Genomic DNA, 16,094 nt, shown 5'->3' on the forward strand with positions numbered 1-16,094 from the left:
TCTCCTCCTCTTTCTCTCCCCCCTCTCTGTCTGTCTCTCCCTCTCTCTCCCCCATCTATCTATCTCTTTCCCTCTGTCTTTCTCTATCTCACTCTCTCTCTCCCCCTCTCTCTCCCAACCCGTCTGTATCTCTTGACCTCTCTCTCTCTCCACCTCTGTCTCTTTCTCTCTCACTACCTTTCTCCCTCCCTCCCTCTCTCTCTCTCTCTCTCTCTCTCTCTCTCCCCCCCTCTCTGCCCCACCCCTCTCTCTGTCTCTCCTCTCTCTCTCCTCTCTCTCCCTTTCTCTCCCTGCCACTCTCCTCTCTCTCTCTCTCCCCCTCTCTCTCTGCCCCACCCCTCTCTCTGTCTCTCCTCTCTCTCTACTCTCTCTCCCTCTCTCCCTGCCCCTCTCCTCTCTCTCTCTCTCTCCCCCCTCTTTCTCTGCCGCACCCCTCTCTCCGTCTCTCCTCTCTCTCTCCTCTCTTCATCTCTGTTTCTCCTCTCTCTCTCTCTCTCTCTCTCTCTCTCTCTCTCTCCCTGTCTCTCTCTCTCTCCTCTCTCTGTCTCTTCTCTCAATTCAATTCAATTCAAGGGCTTTATTGGCATGGGAAACATGTGTAAACATTGCCAAAGCAAGTGAGGTAGATAATATATAAAGTGAATATATAAAGTGAAATAAACAATAAAAAATTAACAGTAAACATCACACATACAGAAGTTTCAAAACAATAAAGACATTACATTGTTTTAACAATGTACAAATGGTGAAGGACACAAGATAAAATAAATAAGCATAGATATGGGTTGTATTTACAATGGTGTTTGTTCTTCACTGGTTGCCCTTTTCTCGTGGCAACAGGTCACAAATCTTGCTGCTGTGATGCACACTGTGGAATTTCACCCAGTAGATATGGGAGTTTATCAAAATTGGATTTGTTTTCGAATTCTTTGTGGATCTGTGTAATCTGAGGGAAATATGTCTCTCTAATATGGTCATACATTGGGCAGGAGGTTAGGAAGTGCAGCTCAGTTTCCACCTCATTTTGTGGGCAGTGAGCACATAGCCTGTCTTCTCTTGAGAGCCATGTCTGCCTACGGCGGCCTTTCTCAATGGCAAGGCTATGCTCACTGAGTCTGTACATAGTCAAAGCTTTCCTTAATTTTGGGTCAGTCACAGTGGTCAGGTATTCTGCCGCTGTGTACTCTCTGTGTAGGGCCAAAAAGCATTCTAGTTTGCTCTGTTTTTTTGTTAATTCTTTCCAATGTGTCAAGTAATTATCTTTTTGTTTTCTCATGATTTGGTTGGGTCTAATTGTGCTGCTGTCCTGGGGCTCTGTAGGGTGTGTTTGTGTTTGTGAACAGAGCCCCAGGACCAGCTTGCTTAGGGGACTCTTCTCCAGGTTCATCTCTCTGTAGGTGATGGCTTTGTTGTGGAAGGTTTGGGGATCGCTTCCTTTTAGGTGGTTATAGAACTTAACGGCTCTTTTCTGGATTTTGATAATTAGTGGGTATCGGCCTAATTCTGCTCTGCATGCATTATTTGGTGTTCTACGTTGTACACTGGGGATATTTTTGCAGAATTCTGCGTGCAGAGTCTCAATTTGGTGTTTGTCCCATTTTGTGAAGTCTTGGTTGGTGAGCGGACCCCAGACCTCACAACCATAAAGGGCAATGGGCTCTATGACTGATTCAAGTATTTTTAGCCAAATCCTAATTGCTAATCTCTCTCTCTCTCTGTCTCTCCTATCTCTCTCTCCTCTCTCTCTCTCCTCTCTCTCTCCCCCTTCTCTCTCTGCCCCACCCCTCTCTCTGTCTGTCCTCTCTCTCCCTGTCTCTCCCTCGTTCTCTCTGCTACAGGTTAATCATTCCATCACAGAGCTAACCCTTATCTGTCTCTCTGTCTCTCCCTGTCTCTCCCTCGTTCTCTCTGCTACAGGTTAATCATTCCATCACAGAGCTAACCCTTATCTGTCTCTGTTTAAATTTGTAACTGGATCTTATCAACCACATGACCACCACAGGACCAATCCCGGGCCAGCATTTATGAATACTGTTGATAATTGCTTGTGTGTGTGTGTGTGTGTGTGTGTGTGTGTGTGTGTGTGTGTGTGTGTGTGTGTGTCTGCGCCTGCGTGTGGTGTTGGGGGGGGGGGGGGGGTGAAAGTGGGGAGGGATGGAGAGATAAAGAGAGAGAGAGAGAGGGCAGAAAGAGGGAGGGAAGGGGATGGGATAGTTCACCAGGCAGAGTTCACTCGACTTCAGAGCAAGTGGACAGTAACTTTTTCCTTTTCTCTTTAACTCCTGAAGTCTCAGCCCTCTTCGTTGCTCTGATTGCCCCAATTACTACTCACAGAATGGAATAGGTTAGGGGATCGAGATTAAGGGTCGGTGTTGTAGAGGATCGATCAAACCAGAGCCTTGTTTTTTTCTGTGGAGCTGTGGATTGGCATGTCTTCCTTCAGCCGTGACAGTGAAAGTGATCAGTGTGGCTCTACAGAGGACTTGACTGGTGCAGGTGAGTAGTGGCTGATTGTGTTGTAACATAGCTTCATGCTACGTGTCTGGTGCAGCGTGCCAGCCAGGATTCGAGAGGCCCCTCTATAGCCTACACTCTCAGAGGTAAAGGTGCCAAGAAGAACCTGTTGGGGTTCTAAAAATTACCACACAGGTAGAACATTTTCAGTTCAAAATGGTTCTTCCAGGAACCCCTGTGTAAAGGATCTCCGAGGAACCCATGTGTAAAGGATCTTCGAGGAACCCCTGTGTAAAGGATCTTCGAGGAACCCATGTGTAAAGGGTCAACCCAGAAAGTGTATGCGATGAGAAGGGGTTTAATTTTTAATATTTTCACTAAGATATTGTAGACGTGACAACCAATCAGAAGATTTGAGGTGTGGCTTTCAGATTTTTGGTCACCTGTTAGAGTAAATGTCATTCCTGGTCATCATGTTCAGTTCGTACACTTACAATTTAAATATTTTTGCATATTACACATTGTAACTTAATATGAATAATACTAACATTGCTCATCACATAGTAATAAAGTGGTAACTATTTCAACTTTGGGATTTGCATTGACTCTTGAGGAAATCATACAACTGTCAATGTTCAACTTTAACATGTGATGACAATACAACAGACGATATGAACAGGAATGACATTTAATCTAACAGGTGGCCCCCAAAAAGGATGTATGAAAGCCACGCCCCTTCTAAGCCACGCCTCCAGTCCAGGGTTCCTCCAGGAACCCTTTGTTATGTTGAAACATTAAAGATTCCTTTCAAGAATCCTGACAAGTAAGCAAAGGTGCAAATATGAACCATTGACTAGCAAAGGTGCAGGTTTCCTCAAGTCACCACTAATTCTAAGAGTGTTCATCATTTCTCTATTAGACTCGTGCACTCAGTCATGTTCCCATAAATACAAGGTTGAACTTGCAGTTTTCTCTAACCTTTTTTGAAATGTCCATTTTGACGTGCATTGTTGAGTAACAGCAATGGCATTTTTCATGTTTGGCAATGTTATGCTTGAAGATTAGTTTAGACCAAGGATGGAGGCCCGCAGATCGATTTCTGAAAACCACACACACACACACACACACAAGTATTATTATTATTATTTTTTTGAACAGAGTTAGAATAGTAGAGTACACAAGGTGCAATTTCGAAACTTGGTTGAGCAATTTTTCTCTTGTAATGTCAGTCACTGACAGTCACTCAATTAGTCCATGACAGCTAAAAAAAATATTTGATTGGTAAATTAGTCTAGCCAGCTATCTAAACTTGGTCCAATTACCGACAGGGGCCCCCCATTGATTTTGCTAGTCACTCTCACTCAGATATCACATGCAAACATTTCTCTCCATGGTAAAATGAGTAGAATTGCAGGAACTAAAATGTGTTGCTGGCAACACATTTTCACTTAGGGCCTCCCCAAAAAGGCTAGGGTTGTCTCTGACTTCATGTGTGGGTGTGGTTACACAGACCTGTGAGCCACTGTGGCCCCCGTCAGATGAGTTCAGATTTTTGTGGCCCCCACCCCCATCAAAGTTGCCAATCCCTGGTTTAGGTTGTTGACATATGTTGTTGTCTATGCATTGAATGTACTGTTAGGGTGCTTATACACAATTTCCCGTTTTATTTTTGTTATTATTATTATTATTTTTTACAAAAACACACAATGCAATGCTATGTTTTTACATGCATAAATTAGTCATTAGGTCAAATTTAAGGAATGACGAATATCCGGAAATAAATTGAAAATATGTTGCAAATGAGGTCACTTCAACGCGTGGTTGTCGTGCGTAACAGGTTTGAGGCCTCATCATTGATACATCTTCAGCTTGCTTTTGTTTTATGAACACTATCAGCGAAGGTATCTTTTCAATAGCGCTTAGTATTCAAAGTCAAATCAAAACAAATGTTATTGGTCACATACACATGGTTAGCATGTGTTAATGCGAGTGTAGCGAAATGCTTGTGTTCAGTTTAAAGTAAATTATTTATGGATTCCAATCGAAACATTGACATCAGTAACAGTCAAATGTATTCCGGCAATCTATTGCCAAACATTTTACAGTCAATGTGTCAGACATTTGGACGTGTTTGTAGACCAATGTGTGTGAGTGTAGGTTACAGTTTAAATGTTAACTCACTCGAAATCTTTTCCGAGTTGCCTTTATGATCGGAAATGATAAAGATTAGACTATCAGAGCATGAACATGCACGAGAAAAGTAACGAAATGCATGTTCTTTACAACGATAAAACATATCATAATTGCAACAATTATTAGCATTGCGTGTTTGATAATTTCGAAATAATTATTTAAGTGTAGTTTTGGTTATATATATATATTTGATACAATGGATAGATTAAATCAGTTAGACCTGCGGGGTGCGTGTGCGTGTGTGTGAGAGTTTGCCCTCGCAAGTGCGTAAATGCGTGATGAGTGTGCGCGCGTGCTTATAGGGCCACTCTAATGTATGTCTCGAGTTGACCTTGGATATGTAGCCTAACCTTTTGCTTGAAAAGGCCGCTGTGCGTCACTTTTCACCATCCTCCCCATCCGTTGATTGACAGCTCTCAATAGGGCTCAGGTGATGACAAGAGTGAATTATGTTGTGTTCCGCTGTGTGTGTGTGTGTGTGTGTGTGTGTGTGTGTGTGTGTGTGTGTGTGTGTGTGTGTGTGTGTGTGTGTGTGTGTGTGTGTGTGTGTGTGTGTTTTTTAACACACAAACAAATCCTGATTTTCGTTTTGTTGTTCTAATTCAATGCTCACGTCAATTATGTTACGTGATTTGATCCGTCTTGTCCTGTAGCTTATATAATTCTGTAAATATTAAGGAGAGAAATTAGATCATTTATAGAGGTAAATGTGGTATTTTAAAAAACGGGCATTGCATATTAGACGACAGCTTTGAAAAAGTTTTGCCCTAATTTGCGTTTTTGTCGCAATAGCTTAGAATTAATTCATCCAGTAGCCTAAAACGAATAAACCCACCCCACACACTAATTTATCAGCTACCTACTCATGAAAAGCTTAATTAAAACTGTGCTTATAACTAATTACTAGACCTGTTGGCATAACGACATGCCTCCGTGCCTATACATATATGCTTTCCGCTCCTCTGTGTCAAAGATGGTTTCAGTTGCATCACTTCGATTTAGTCAGCCGATTTTAAAGCCCATCATTAGCAGTAAAAACAGTTGTGATTTGGACAGTGTGGATAAACGATTTAGAAATTATGTTGCCCGTCTCCGCACGCGATTGGAGCTAAGGGTGTGATGTCATACCACCATGAGCCCCTGATTGGCGTTAGGAAGCGGTGTCCGTGGAGTAAACAAAGCAGCAAGGAGAGGTTTGAACTTCACATCTCACTCCATCACAGATAGACCGAATTTACCTGAAGGAGCTTCTGACAGTTCGCAAACTCCACTTTCAAGACCAGTGTCAAAGACGTGGAAAGGCCAGCGGGAGAGCAGTCAGCTGCCGAGACCTCTAGAGAGGTGTCATCATATTTTAACCCGGTTCAATCCTGGTTGTCCGGGTAGATTTGTTATTTTAATCAGAGAGAGAGAGAGAGAGAGAGAGAGAGAGAGAGAGAGAGAGAGAGAGACGGAGAAGGAGAGAGAGAGAGGGGGGGGGGGAGAGAGAGAGAGAGGGGGGGAGAGAGAGAGAGAGAGAGAGAGGGGGAGAGAGAGAGAGAGAGAGAGAGAGAGAGAGAGAGAGAGAGAGAGAGAGAGAGAGAGAGAACTCGAAATCATTGTGCTCCACCCCTTAACTTCGCGGTAAAACCATGCTCGTATACTAGGGTCAACGGCATTGCTCCATATTTCAATTTACCCAAGAGCAATTTCAGTATGAATTTACATTGTTCTCGCTGTTGCAGGCTACCCATCGGGTATGTAGCCTAGACCTTCGCTGTCTGTTTAAGCAGAGCCCGCAGCATTTTGGCCATACAGTGAGCGCGCAGGATTTGGGAAGCCACTTTTCTCCGGTGTGTCTGTGTGTGTGAGTGAGTGAGTGTGAGAACCTGTGGTGTTCCTCTCCGGTCCAGGTGGTCAGCCGGACGGAGCTGAGTCTCCCGCTCAGCCCAGTGGAGCTGTCATGCTGCCCAAAGGCGACACGGAATCTCTAGGACTCGTTCGATCGCATGGAGAACAGGGACACATGCCAAGAAATATGCAAGGTAAGAAATCTAGACCGATTTAGATGCCGTATTATTAGGCAATATTGTAGACCGCGCGACCGTTGTGCGTTAACACTGGCATCGCGAAAGGTGTAATTTGTGAAATTGTGCGTAATTACGGGCGAAAGACCTGACAGTTTAGGACATAAATAGCCAAGACAAACTCGTCGTGCATCTTATTCAGTTGTCAACTTGGAATAGTTAACTTATTTGCTGATCATGCATTATATATCACTATTAAGGTAGGCTACGCTGGGACGGTCAATATGTGGTATTTGCGAATTCGCTCTACCCAAATTCTATAGGAAAGATCATTGTTGCTGTCACCGACTTTCTCCAAATAGTGCATGGTAAATGATTCCATTGTACACTTTATGAATTAATTAAAAGCACAATATTCACTTAGTCAGATATCATTCCGTTTTATCCATTGTGTTTCATTCCTGCCATAGGCTATTATGAAATTATAGGCTACGGTTGATCTACCATACAGGCCTAGCCACAAGCCATCCTAAAGCTCACCTGATGTCTAACGTTTGCTTAATATGCAAGAGCTCATGTGCCAGTTGTTGGAACCTGAAAAATGTGAATTCCCCAAATGGCATCAAGTCTAGGCCATTGTCTTTTTAAACTTCGGTTTCAGCCCCATGCAGAATTATGTCAGTGATATTTGGAATACATTATTTTCTTTCAGGTCACGTTTTTGTCAAAAGTTTATATTAAAAGGGCGACGAGTTTAGAACCGTTACTCCAGAACACGAGGGTGCAAATCAGATATCCTACAGTTTGCGAGTAAGAAATTTGGCCTACGACCAAAAAAAGTTTTTGATGACATAAATGTGCAATTATTGAAAAATGCCAAGTTGGGTTAAATACATTTCGCTTGGAATCATTTTTGTTAAATTTACAAATTGTAACCTATAACCCGTAGTTTCGGGGGTTCCTTCTCATAATGCTGGACTAGCCTACTGCTTGTTTTAATTTCCAAAAGTTCAATGTTAGAAAATAAGATCACTATTTTCGATGAGAATTGAAGTGTTCTTTGCAAGCCTATCGAATTATTATTTCTTAATCCCCTCCACTTTGCTAATTGCACAGTTCGATTATCTTTAAAAATTAAGTTTCATATGGTGTGGATACAAATATCTGATAACTCAAGCTTCAAGGCATGAATGGAATTTTCATCTATATTTTGCACGGGTAGTTTCTCTGTCTGCGTGCAAAAAAAGAAAATGCCATTTCCCAATCCATTTAAACATGGGCATAGCTTATTTTCAAATATCAAACTTTAAACTGAAAACAGTTTTGAGGCTGCATGTTTCTCAGAGGCCCGAGATAAGATTCGATAGCTAAGTTATAGGTTACAGAAAAACTTTCTGAACTTGTCAAAAAATCTAACCCATGGGTTCAGCTCTCCTGTCATCAAAATAGGAGGCCTGACATTTTCATACGGGAATTTTTTGTGCTGGCGGATATGTTTGTAAGATTATTATTATAATATATATGTTTAACCTTTATTTAACTAGGCAGGTCAGTTAAGAACAAATTCGTATTTACGATGACTTTCTCAACTTATTATACAGGACTTACAGATCAGAGGGTCAATGGAGAAAAACATGTTCAGCAGACACACAGGCAGAAAGACGCATTTTGAAAGTTACATTATTCTATCTGCTCTGAAATTCATTGTGATTTTTCTGTTTGATGTTTGCCGCATTTTAAGGACAATCAATTATTTTCTTACCATTGTAAATGTCAGTTCCGCTGTTTGCTAACACTGTTATATATCCGCTTATCAATGCAATTATTTTCATCAGCATTCATGCCCGTAAAATGACTTAAGCAGGTGCTTATGGAAAGTAAATTAAACCGTATGTGTACAGAGCAGAGCAGACACGGGAAGAGTAGCTGAAGGCGATTCAATTTAAGTTCAATTTAAGAATCGGTTTTATATTTTTCTTTCACCTGTTAGCACGAAAGGTTGCACTGTAGGCCGTCTTCATTCGCCTGTGGGCGGTAACATTTACTCCTCGAATGCTTAACTCTAATATCTTACCATTTCCGGGATGAATTCACGACTTAATATCATGAATATTTATGAAGCTCAGTTTCATATGTTTGCACTGTCTGCGACTGGCGAGCAAGAGTGAATGCAGCAAAACGGGAAAATTAAGGTTATTTCCTTTTAGTACTATCAAATAACATTATTCATCCAAATAAGGAATAGTTTAGTCAAATTTCCTTTTGGATCAAAGCTTCAAAATGATAATTTTTCCTAAAAAATTTGATGGATTTTCAAAAAAAATATTCCATAGCCTAAGGTCATTGTAAATTCAGTCAGATGTATAGTTAAAGACTGCAGTAGGCCTATATAGGAAAATAAGGTATTTCAGATCAAAGTCTTCTTCTTCGTTTTCTCATGTGTGTCGTGTGTTGCAGCCCCCCACTATAAAATGATGGACTACTCATATGATGAAGACTTGGATGAGATGTGTCCGGTGTGTGGAGACAAGGTTTCTGGATACCATTACGGGCTCCTCACATGTGAAAGCTGCAAGGTTTGTTCTTATTTTTTATTTTATTTTTTTTTAAAATTTTTCTAACCTTTCCTCAGATTGTCCTTCTGTGCTTCTCTTGGAACCTTTATTGAAGAAAATGTGCTACGTGCAGTGATATGTAACTGATAATAACATATTGATGATTGTGGTTGAAGGATATAACGGTGGTTAGTGTGAAGTGGTTCATATTGTCTCCTGTCTGGTCTATGTACCTGCTGTTTCCATAATCAGTAAGCTATGTGTTAAAATATGTGCATATTTCAATGTACCAATGTACATAAAATATGTAAACAGTTTCGATTTGTTTATGCTAGCGTATTAGCCTTAGTAAACTCCTACATTTGTTTGCAGAAGTTCCAAGTAACCTACATATAGTTAACCAAATGTTTTTTTTTGTAAAATCTCTAAATGTCTATTTGTGTGTAGTCCACATAGCCTACGCTGTAGATTTAATCGATTTTCTGACCTTAAGATGCAACACATTTACTCTGAGGATACCTTCAATTGCAACATTGCTTCATTTGAAGTGTTGTCTTCTTTAAAATGGTAGAGAGTGTGTAATTCTTTGAAAGCGTTTTTTTTTAAACTTCTTTTCTTTCTTAAACTCAGCATATGGAGGATGTCACTGGATTCCCGTCTTGTTAGAGAGGCATGTTAGTAAAGTTGTAAAATGAATCCTGTCGTTTTAGCCGAGATAACCCGTTTTTAACTCATATCCTCAGACAGCGTTCTGACCGTGGATCATTTTAAAGGTAACCTATGTGTGTACGGGTGTCTTCAATGAAATCATGTCGACTTTGCAGTATGATGGCTAATTTCCCACCAGCACAGTTCTAAACGGGATCTGTTAATCAGGAACATATTGGAGTTGTACCGTGTAGTTATTTCAATGGAAGCTGTCTGGTTTTTTTTGGACGGGAGAAAGATTGGGGTCTTTTCTGTCCTTTCTCACCAGTCTAGCACACTGCCGTGGGTCTGAGACAGGAGGTTTCAGGCTAGCACTCTGCCATGGGTCTGAGACAGGAGGTTTCAGGCTAGCACACTGCCGTGGGTCTGAGACAGGAGGTATCAGTCTAGCACACTGCCGTGGGTCTGAGACAGGAGGTATCAGGCTAGCACACTGCCGTGGGTCTGAGACAGGAGGTATCAGTCTAGCACACTGCCGTGGGTCTGAGACAGGAGGTATCAGTCTAGCACACTGCAGTGGGTCTGAGACAGGAGGTATCAGTCTAGCACTCTGCCGTGGGTCTGAGAAAGGAGGTTTCAGGCTAGCACTCTGCCGTGGGTCTGAGACAGGAGGTATCAGGCTAGCACACTGCCGTGGGTCTGAGACAGGAGGTATCAGGCTAGCACACTGCCGTGGGTCTGAGACAGGAGGTATCAGGCTAGCACACTGCCGTGGGTCTGAGACAGGAGGTATCAGGCTAGCACACTGCCGTGGGTCTGAGACAGGAGGTATCAGTCTAGCACACTGCCGTGGGTCTGAGACAGGAGGTATCAGGACTCAATGTCTAAACACACAATGTAATACAGTGTTGGTCTGCTTTAAACCTGTACACACACACACACACACACACACACACACACACACACACACACAGGCAAGCAAGCAGAATGCGCACGCACACACATAAACACACATAAACACACATACACACAGATACACACAGATAGACAAACACAGACTTGTATTCTAAGTCCACATGAAACCACACTGTACCTGCATGTTAAAACCAACATAAAGGTCGACAGAACCACAAATGGTCATGGTTTCCTCACTGGCGATTTGGAGGCTCCAAATCTTTGTTTGTCACACACTTTGTAAACAACAGGTGTAGACTAACAGTGACATGTTTACAAAGGCTCACTCTAGGGATCTCTGTGTTTAAAAAAAACCCAAAAAACATTAACTTCGTCATTCAGTTTAACCCAGACACACACACTCACACAAACACACACACGCACAAACAGACACGATCACTGACTTGAAAGAGTACAATACGTTTAAACTGGTCTATATATTAATGGAAATACCATTTATTGAGTAGAATGTATACCCTGTGGGTCAGTAGAATCTACATCCAGTGGGTCAGTAGTCTGTGTATCCAGTGGGTCAGTAGACTGTATATCCAGTGGGTCAATAGACTGTGTTTCCAGTGGGTCAGTAGACTGTGTTTCCAGTGGGTCAGTAGACTGTATATCCAGTGGGTCAATAGACTGTGTTTCCAGTGGGTCAGTAGACTGTATATCCAGTGGGTCAGTAGAATGTATATCCAGTGGGTCAGTAGACTGTGTATCCAGTGGGTCAGTAGTCTGTATATCCAGTGGGTCAGTAGACTGTATATCCAGTAGGTCAGTAGTCTGTATATCCAGTAGGTCAGTAGTCTGTATATCCAGTAGGTCAGTAGTCTGTATATCCAGTAGGTCAGTAGACTGTGTATCCAGTGGGTCAGTAGACTGTGTATCCAGTGGGTCAGTAGACTGTGTATCCAGTAGGTCAGTAGACTGTGTATCCAGTAGGTCAGTAGACTGTGTATCCAGTGGGTCAGTAGACTGTGTATCCAGTGGGTCAGTAGACTGTGTATCCAGTAGGTCAGTAGACTGTGTATCCAGTGGGTCAGTAGACTGTGTTTCCAGTGGGTCAGTAGAATGTATATCGAGTGGGTCAGTAGACTGTGTTTCCAGTGGGTCAGTGGAATGTACATCCAGTAGGTCTGTAGACTGTTTTTCATGTGGGTCAGTAGACTGTATATCCAGTGGGTCAGTAGACTGTGTTTCCAGTGGGTCAGTAGAATGTATATCCAGTAGGTCAGTAGACTGTGTTTCCAGTGGGTCAGTAGACTGTATATCCAGTGGGTCAGTAGAATGTATATCCAGTAGGTCTGTAGACTGTGTTTCCAGTGGGTCAGTAGACTGTATATCCAGTGGGTCAGTAGAATGTATATCCAGTAGGTCTGTAGACTGTGTTTCCAGTGGGTCAGTAGTCTGTATATCCAGTGGGTCAGTAGAATGTATATCCAGTGGGTCAGTAGTCTGTATATCCAGTGGGTCAGTAGACTGTATATCCAGTAAGTCTGTAGACTGTGTTTCCAGTGGGTCAGTAGTCTGTATATCCAGTAAGTCTGTAGACTGTGTTTCCAGTGGGTCAGTAGAATGTATATCCAGTGGGTCAGTAGTCTGTATATCCAGTGGGTCAGTAGAATGTATTTCCAGTGGGTCAGTAGACTGTGTTTCCAGTGGGTCAGTAGAATCTATATCCAGTAGGTCAGTAGACTGTGTATCCAGTGGGTCAGTAGAATCTATATCCAGTAGGTTAGTAGACTGTGTATCCAGTGGGTCAGTAGACTGTGTTTCCAGTGGGTCAGTAGAATGTATATCCAGTAGGTCAGTAGACTGTGTATCCAGTGGGTCAGTAGACTGTGTTTCCAGTGGGTCAGTGGAATGTACATCCAGTAGGTCTGTAGACTGTTTTTCATGTGGGTCAGTAGACTGTATATCCAGTGGGTCAGTAGACTGTATATCCAGGGGGTCAGTAGTCTGTATATCCAGTAGGTCAATAGACTGTGTTTCCAGTGGGTCAGTAGAATGTATATCCAGTAGGTCAGTAGACTGTGTATCCAGTGGGTCAGTAGACTGTGTTTCCACATCCAGTGGGTAGACTGTTTTTCAGTAGTCTGTATATCCAGTAAGTCCAGGGGGTCAGTTCTGTATATCCAGTAGGTCTGTGTGTTTCCAGTGGGTCAGTAGAATGTATATCCAGTAGGTCAGTAGACTGTGTTTCCAGTGGGTCAGTAGACTGTATATCCAGTAGGTCAATAGACTGTGTTTCCAGTGGGTCAGTAGAATGTATATCCAGTAGGTCAGTAGACTGTGTTTCCAGTGGGTCAGTAGACTGTATATCCAGTGGGTCAGTAGACTGTATATCCAGTGGGTCAGTAGAATCTATATCCAGTGGGTCAGTAGAATGTATATCCAGTAGGTCAATAGACTGTGTATCCAGTGGGTCAGTAGTGTGTATATCCTGTAGGTATCCAGTGGGTCAGTAGAATCTATATCCAGTAGGTCTGTAGACTGTATTTCCAGTGGGTCAGTAGAATCTATATCCAGTGGGTCAGTAGAATCTATATCCAGTAGGTCAGTAGAATCTATATCCAGTAGGTCTGTAGACTGTGTTTCCAGTGGGTCAGTAGAATGTATATCCAGTGGGTCAGTAGAATCTATATCCAGTGGGTAGTAGAATCTATATCCAGTAGGTCAGTAGAATCTATATCCAGTAGGTCTGTAGACTGTGTTTCCAGTGGGTCAGTAGAATGTATATCCAGTAGGTCAGTAGAATGTATATCCAGTAGGTCAGTAGAATCTATATCCAGTGGGTCAGTAGACTGTATATCCAGTGGGTCAGTAGACTGTATATCCAGTGGGTCAGTAGAATCTATATCCAGTAGGTCAGTAGACTGTATATCCAGTGGGTCAGTAGAATGTATATCCAGTGGGTCAGTAGTCTGTATATCCAGTGGGTCAGTAGACTGTATATCCAGTGGGTCAGTAGAATCTATATCCAGTGGGTCAGTAGACTGTATATCCAGTGGGTCAGTAGAATGTATATCCAGTGGGTCAGTAGTCTGTATATCCAGTGGGTCAGTAGACTGTGTATCCAGTGGGTCAGTAGACTGTATATCGAGTGGGTCAGTAGACTGTGTTTCCAGTGGATCAGTAGAATGTATATCCAGTGTGTCTATTCTAGTGTGGTTATATTATCATGTCACAAGGCTGGATCAAGCAATGCAGGTTGTACATTGTTTGGAGTTTGGTGAAATATTGATTGTTTTACTTTTAAATGGGCAGGTTTAAGGCATTTCTCCCGACTTGTGTGGATCGGGAATTTTTAATTTTTAATTTAACCTTTATTTAACCAGGTAGGCTAGTTGAGAACAAGTTCTCATTTACACCTGCGACCTGGCCAAGAATAAAGCAAAGCAGTTCGACACAAACAACAACACAGAGTTACACATGGAACAAACAAACAAACAAACAGTCAATAATACAGTAAAAAAGTCTATATACAGTGTGTACAAATGAGGTAAGATAAGGGAGGTATGGCAATAAATAGGACATGGTGGCGAAGTAATTACAATATACCAATTAAACACTGAATCAGAATCATAAAACACGGGACGAGATGTTAAAAACTGTCCATTGTGCCAATAGATTGTATGCACTCGCATGAGATTTGCCGTGATGTTGATAGAGTGGCATTGGAGGTTTATTTCTTAGACTGGGTTAAGATGTCAATTTTGGGATACATCCTCAGTAGTGTGCCTTCGAATCAGTGGGTGTTTCGGCCTTTAATCACTAAACACCCTCATCACAGGTGGCCAGCTAAAGGGTGATCAAGCCTTTAGCTTGTGTCCCATGCCCAATTAAGATGTCACCAGGGACTATGCATGGCAGGGGCGTCCTCTTCCATGAGCCAGCCCTACAGCTGACCGCATACCTCATATGCCCTCCTCAAGTTGGAGGGATCTGAATTGGGTTCTCAGGTGGGGGTGGGGGGTCATGAAGTTATAGCCCAGCAAGGGTCCTTCCGTTTGATCCAGATCCACTGGCTGCCTCTTTCAGCTGCTTGAGAAACTGCTCTGACGGTCTGCCGGAGAGCCTGTCCAAGGATTCCAAGTTCTTTCAGCAACCTGATGGTGGAAGAAGCCACAAATCCTCTGCATCCCACTTCAACTGGCCAGACTTTTGCATTCCAGCCACGCTGAGTTGCGTCTGCTGCCAACTCTGTGTAACGCAGTTTCTTACGCTCGTAGACCTCTTCAACAGAGTTTTCCCACGGGACTGTGAGCTCTATGATGTGCACAGCCTTTCGTGAAGGGGACCAGAGTGCCATGTCTGGCCTAAGGTTGGTAGAAGCAATCTCAGGTGGAAAAATGAGTTGCTGGCCAATATCGACAACAATCTTCCAGTCCCGGGCCATGGCTAGGTGTCCAGTTTCTGGCTTCGTAGGAGGATGCTTGGACCTTTTTTGTCCCTCCCGGATTAATGTTGTTGTTTTGACGGGATTGCTTGTTTTTGGAGGTAATGAATTGGTTGCACTCCTCTTGGTCTCAAGTGCTGCAGTCAGGCTCTTGAGGACCTGATTGTGCCTCCAGGTGTAGCGGCCTTGTGAGAGGCTGGTCTTGCAACCAGAGTCGCTGGAGCTGGGCAGAGGGGGCATGTCGGGTCCTCGCCATACCATTGATTGAGTGATTGATGTGCAGAAGATGAATGTGCAAGTAGAGATACTGGTGTGCAAAGGAGCAAGATAAATAAATAAATACAATATGGGGATGAGGTAGTTGGATGGGCTATTTACAGATGGGCTATGTACAGGTGTAGTGGTCTGTCAGCTGCTGGTGCTTAAAGGTAGTGAGGGAGATATAAGTCTCCGGCTTCAGGGATTTTTGTAGTTCGTTCCAGTCATTGGCAGCAGAAGGAAAGGTGGCCAAAGGAGGAATTGGCTTTGGGGGTGACTAGTGAGATATACCTACTTGAGCACGTGCCATGGGTGGGTGCTGCTATGGTGACAAGTGGTCTGAGATAAGACGGGGCTTTACCTAGCAGAGACTTGTAGATGACCTGTAGCCAGTGGGTTTGGCGGTGAGTATGAAGCGAGGGCGAGCCAAAGAGAGCATACAGGTCGCAATGGTGGGTAGTATATGGGGCTTTGGTGACATAAAACAGATGGCACTGTGTTAGACTGCATCAAATACGCTAATACCTTTTCCACGTGAGATTTTTCCTGCTACTGTAACGGATGTGAAACGGCTAGCTTGTTAGCGGTGGTGCGCGCTAAATAGCGTTTCAATCGGCGACGTCACTTGCT

At 42.9% G+C, this 16,094-nt stretch overlaps 1 protein-coding gene across 1 annotated transcript in view; it reads left to right on the forward strand.

The window, feature by feature from the left end:
• Window positions 1–2,238: 2,238 nt before the first annotated feature.
• Window positions 2,239–16,094, forward strand: part of LOC139417233 (nuclear receptor subfamily 5 group A member 2-like) — a 129,759-nt gene continuing 115,903 nt past the window's right edge. The window contains exons 1-3 of the mRNA XM_071166518.1: window positions 2,239–2,496; window positions 6,540–6,671; window positions 9,111–9,229. Coding sequence (XP_071022619.1) covers window positions 2,430–2,496; window positions 6,540–6,671; window positions 9,111–9,229 — 318 coding nt within the window. The 5' untranslated portion in view covers window positions 2,239–2,429. The remainder of the gene's footprint in view (window positions 2,497–6,539; window positions 6,672–9,110; window positions 9,230–16,094) is intronic.

The sequence above is a fragment of the Oncorhynchus clarkii genome, chromosome 1 (assembly GCF_045791955.1).
Source record: "Oncorhynchus clarkii lewisi isolate Uvic-CL-2024 chromosome 1, UVic_Ocla_1.0, whole genome shotgun sequence".
NCBI classification, from domain to species: Eukaryota; Metazoa; Chordata; class Actinopteri; order Salmoniformes; family Salmonidae; genus Oncorhynchus; species Oncorhynchus clarkii.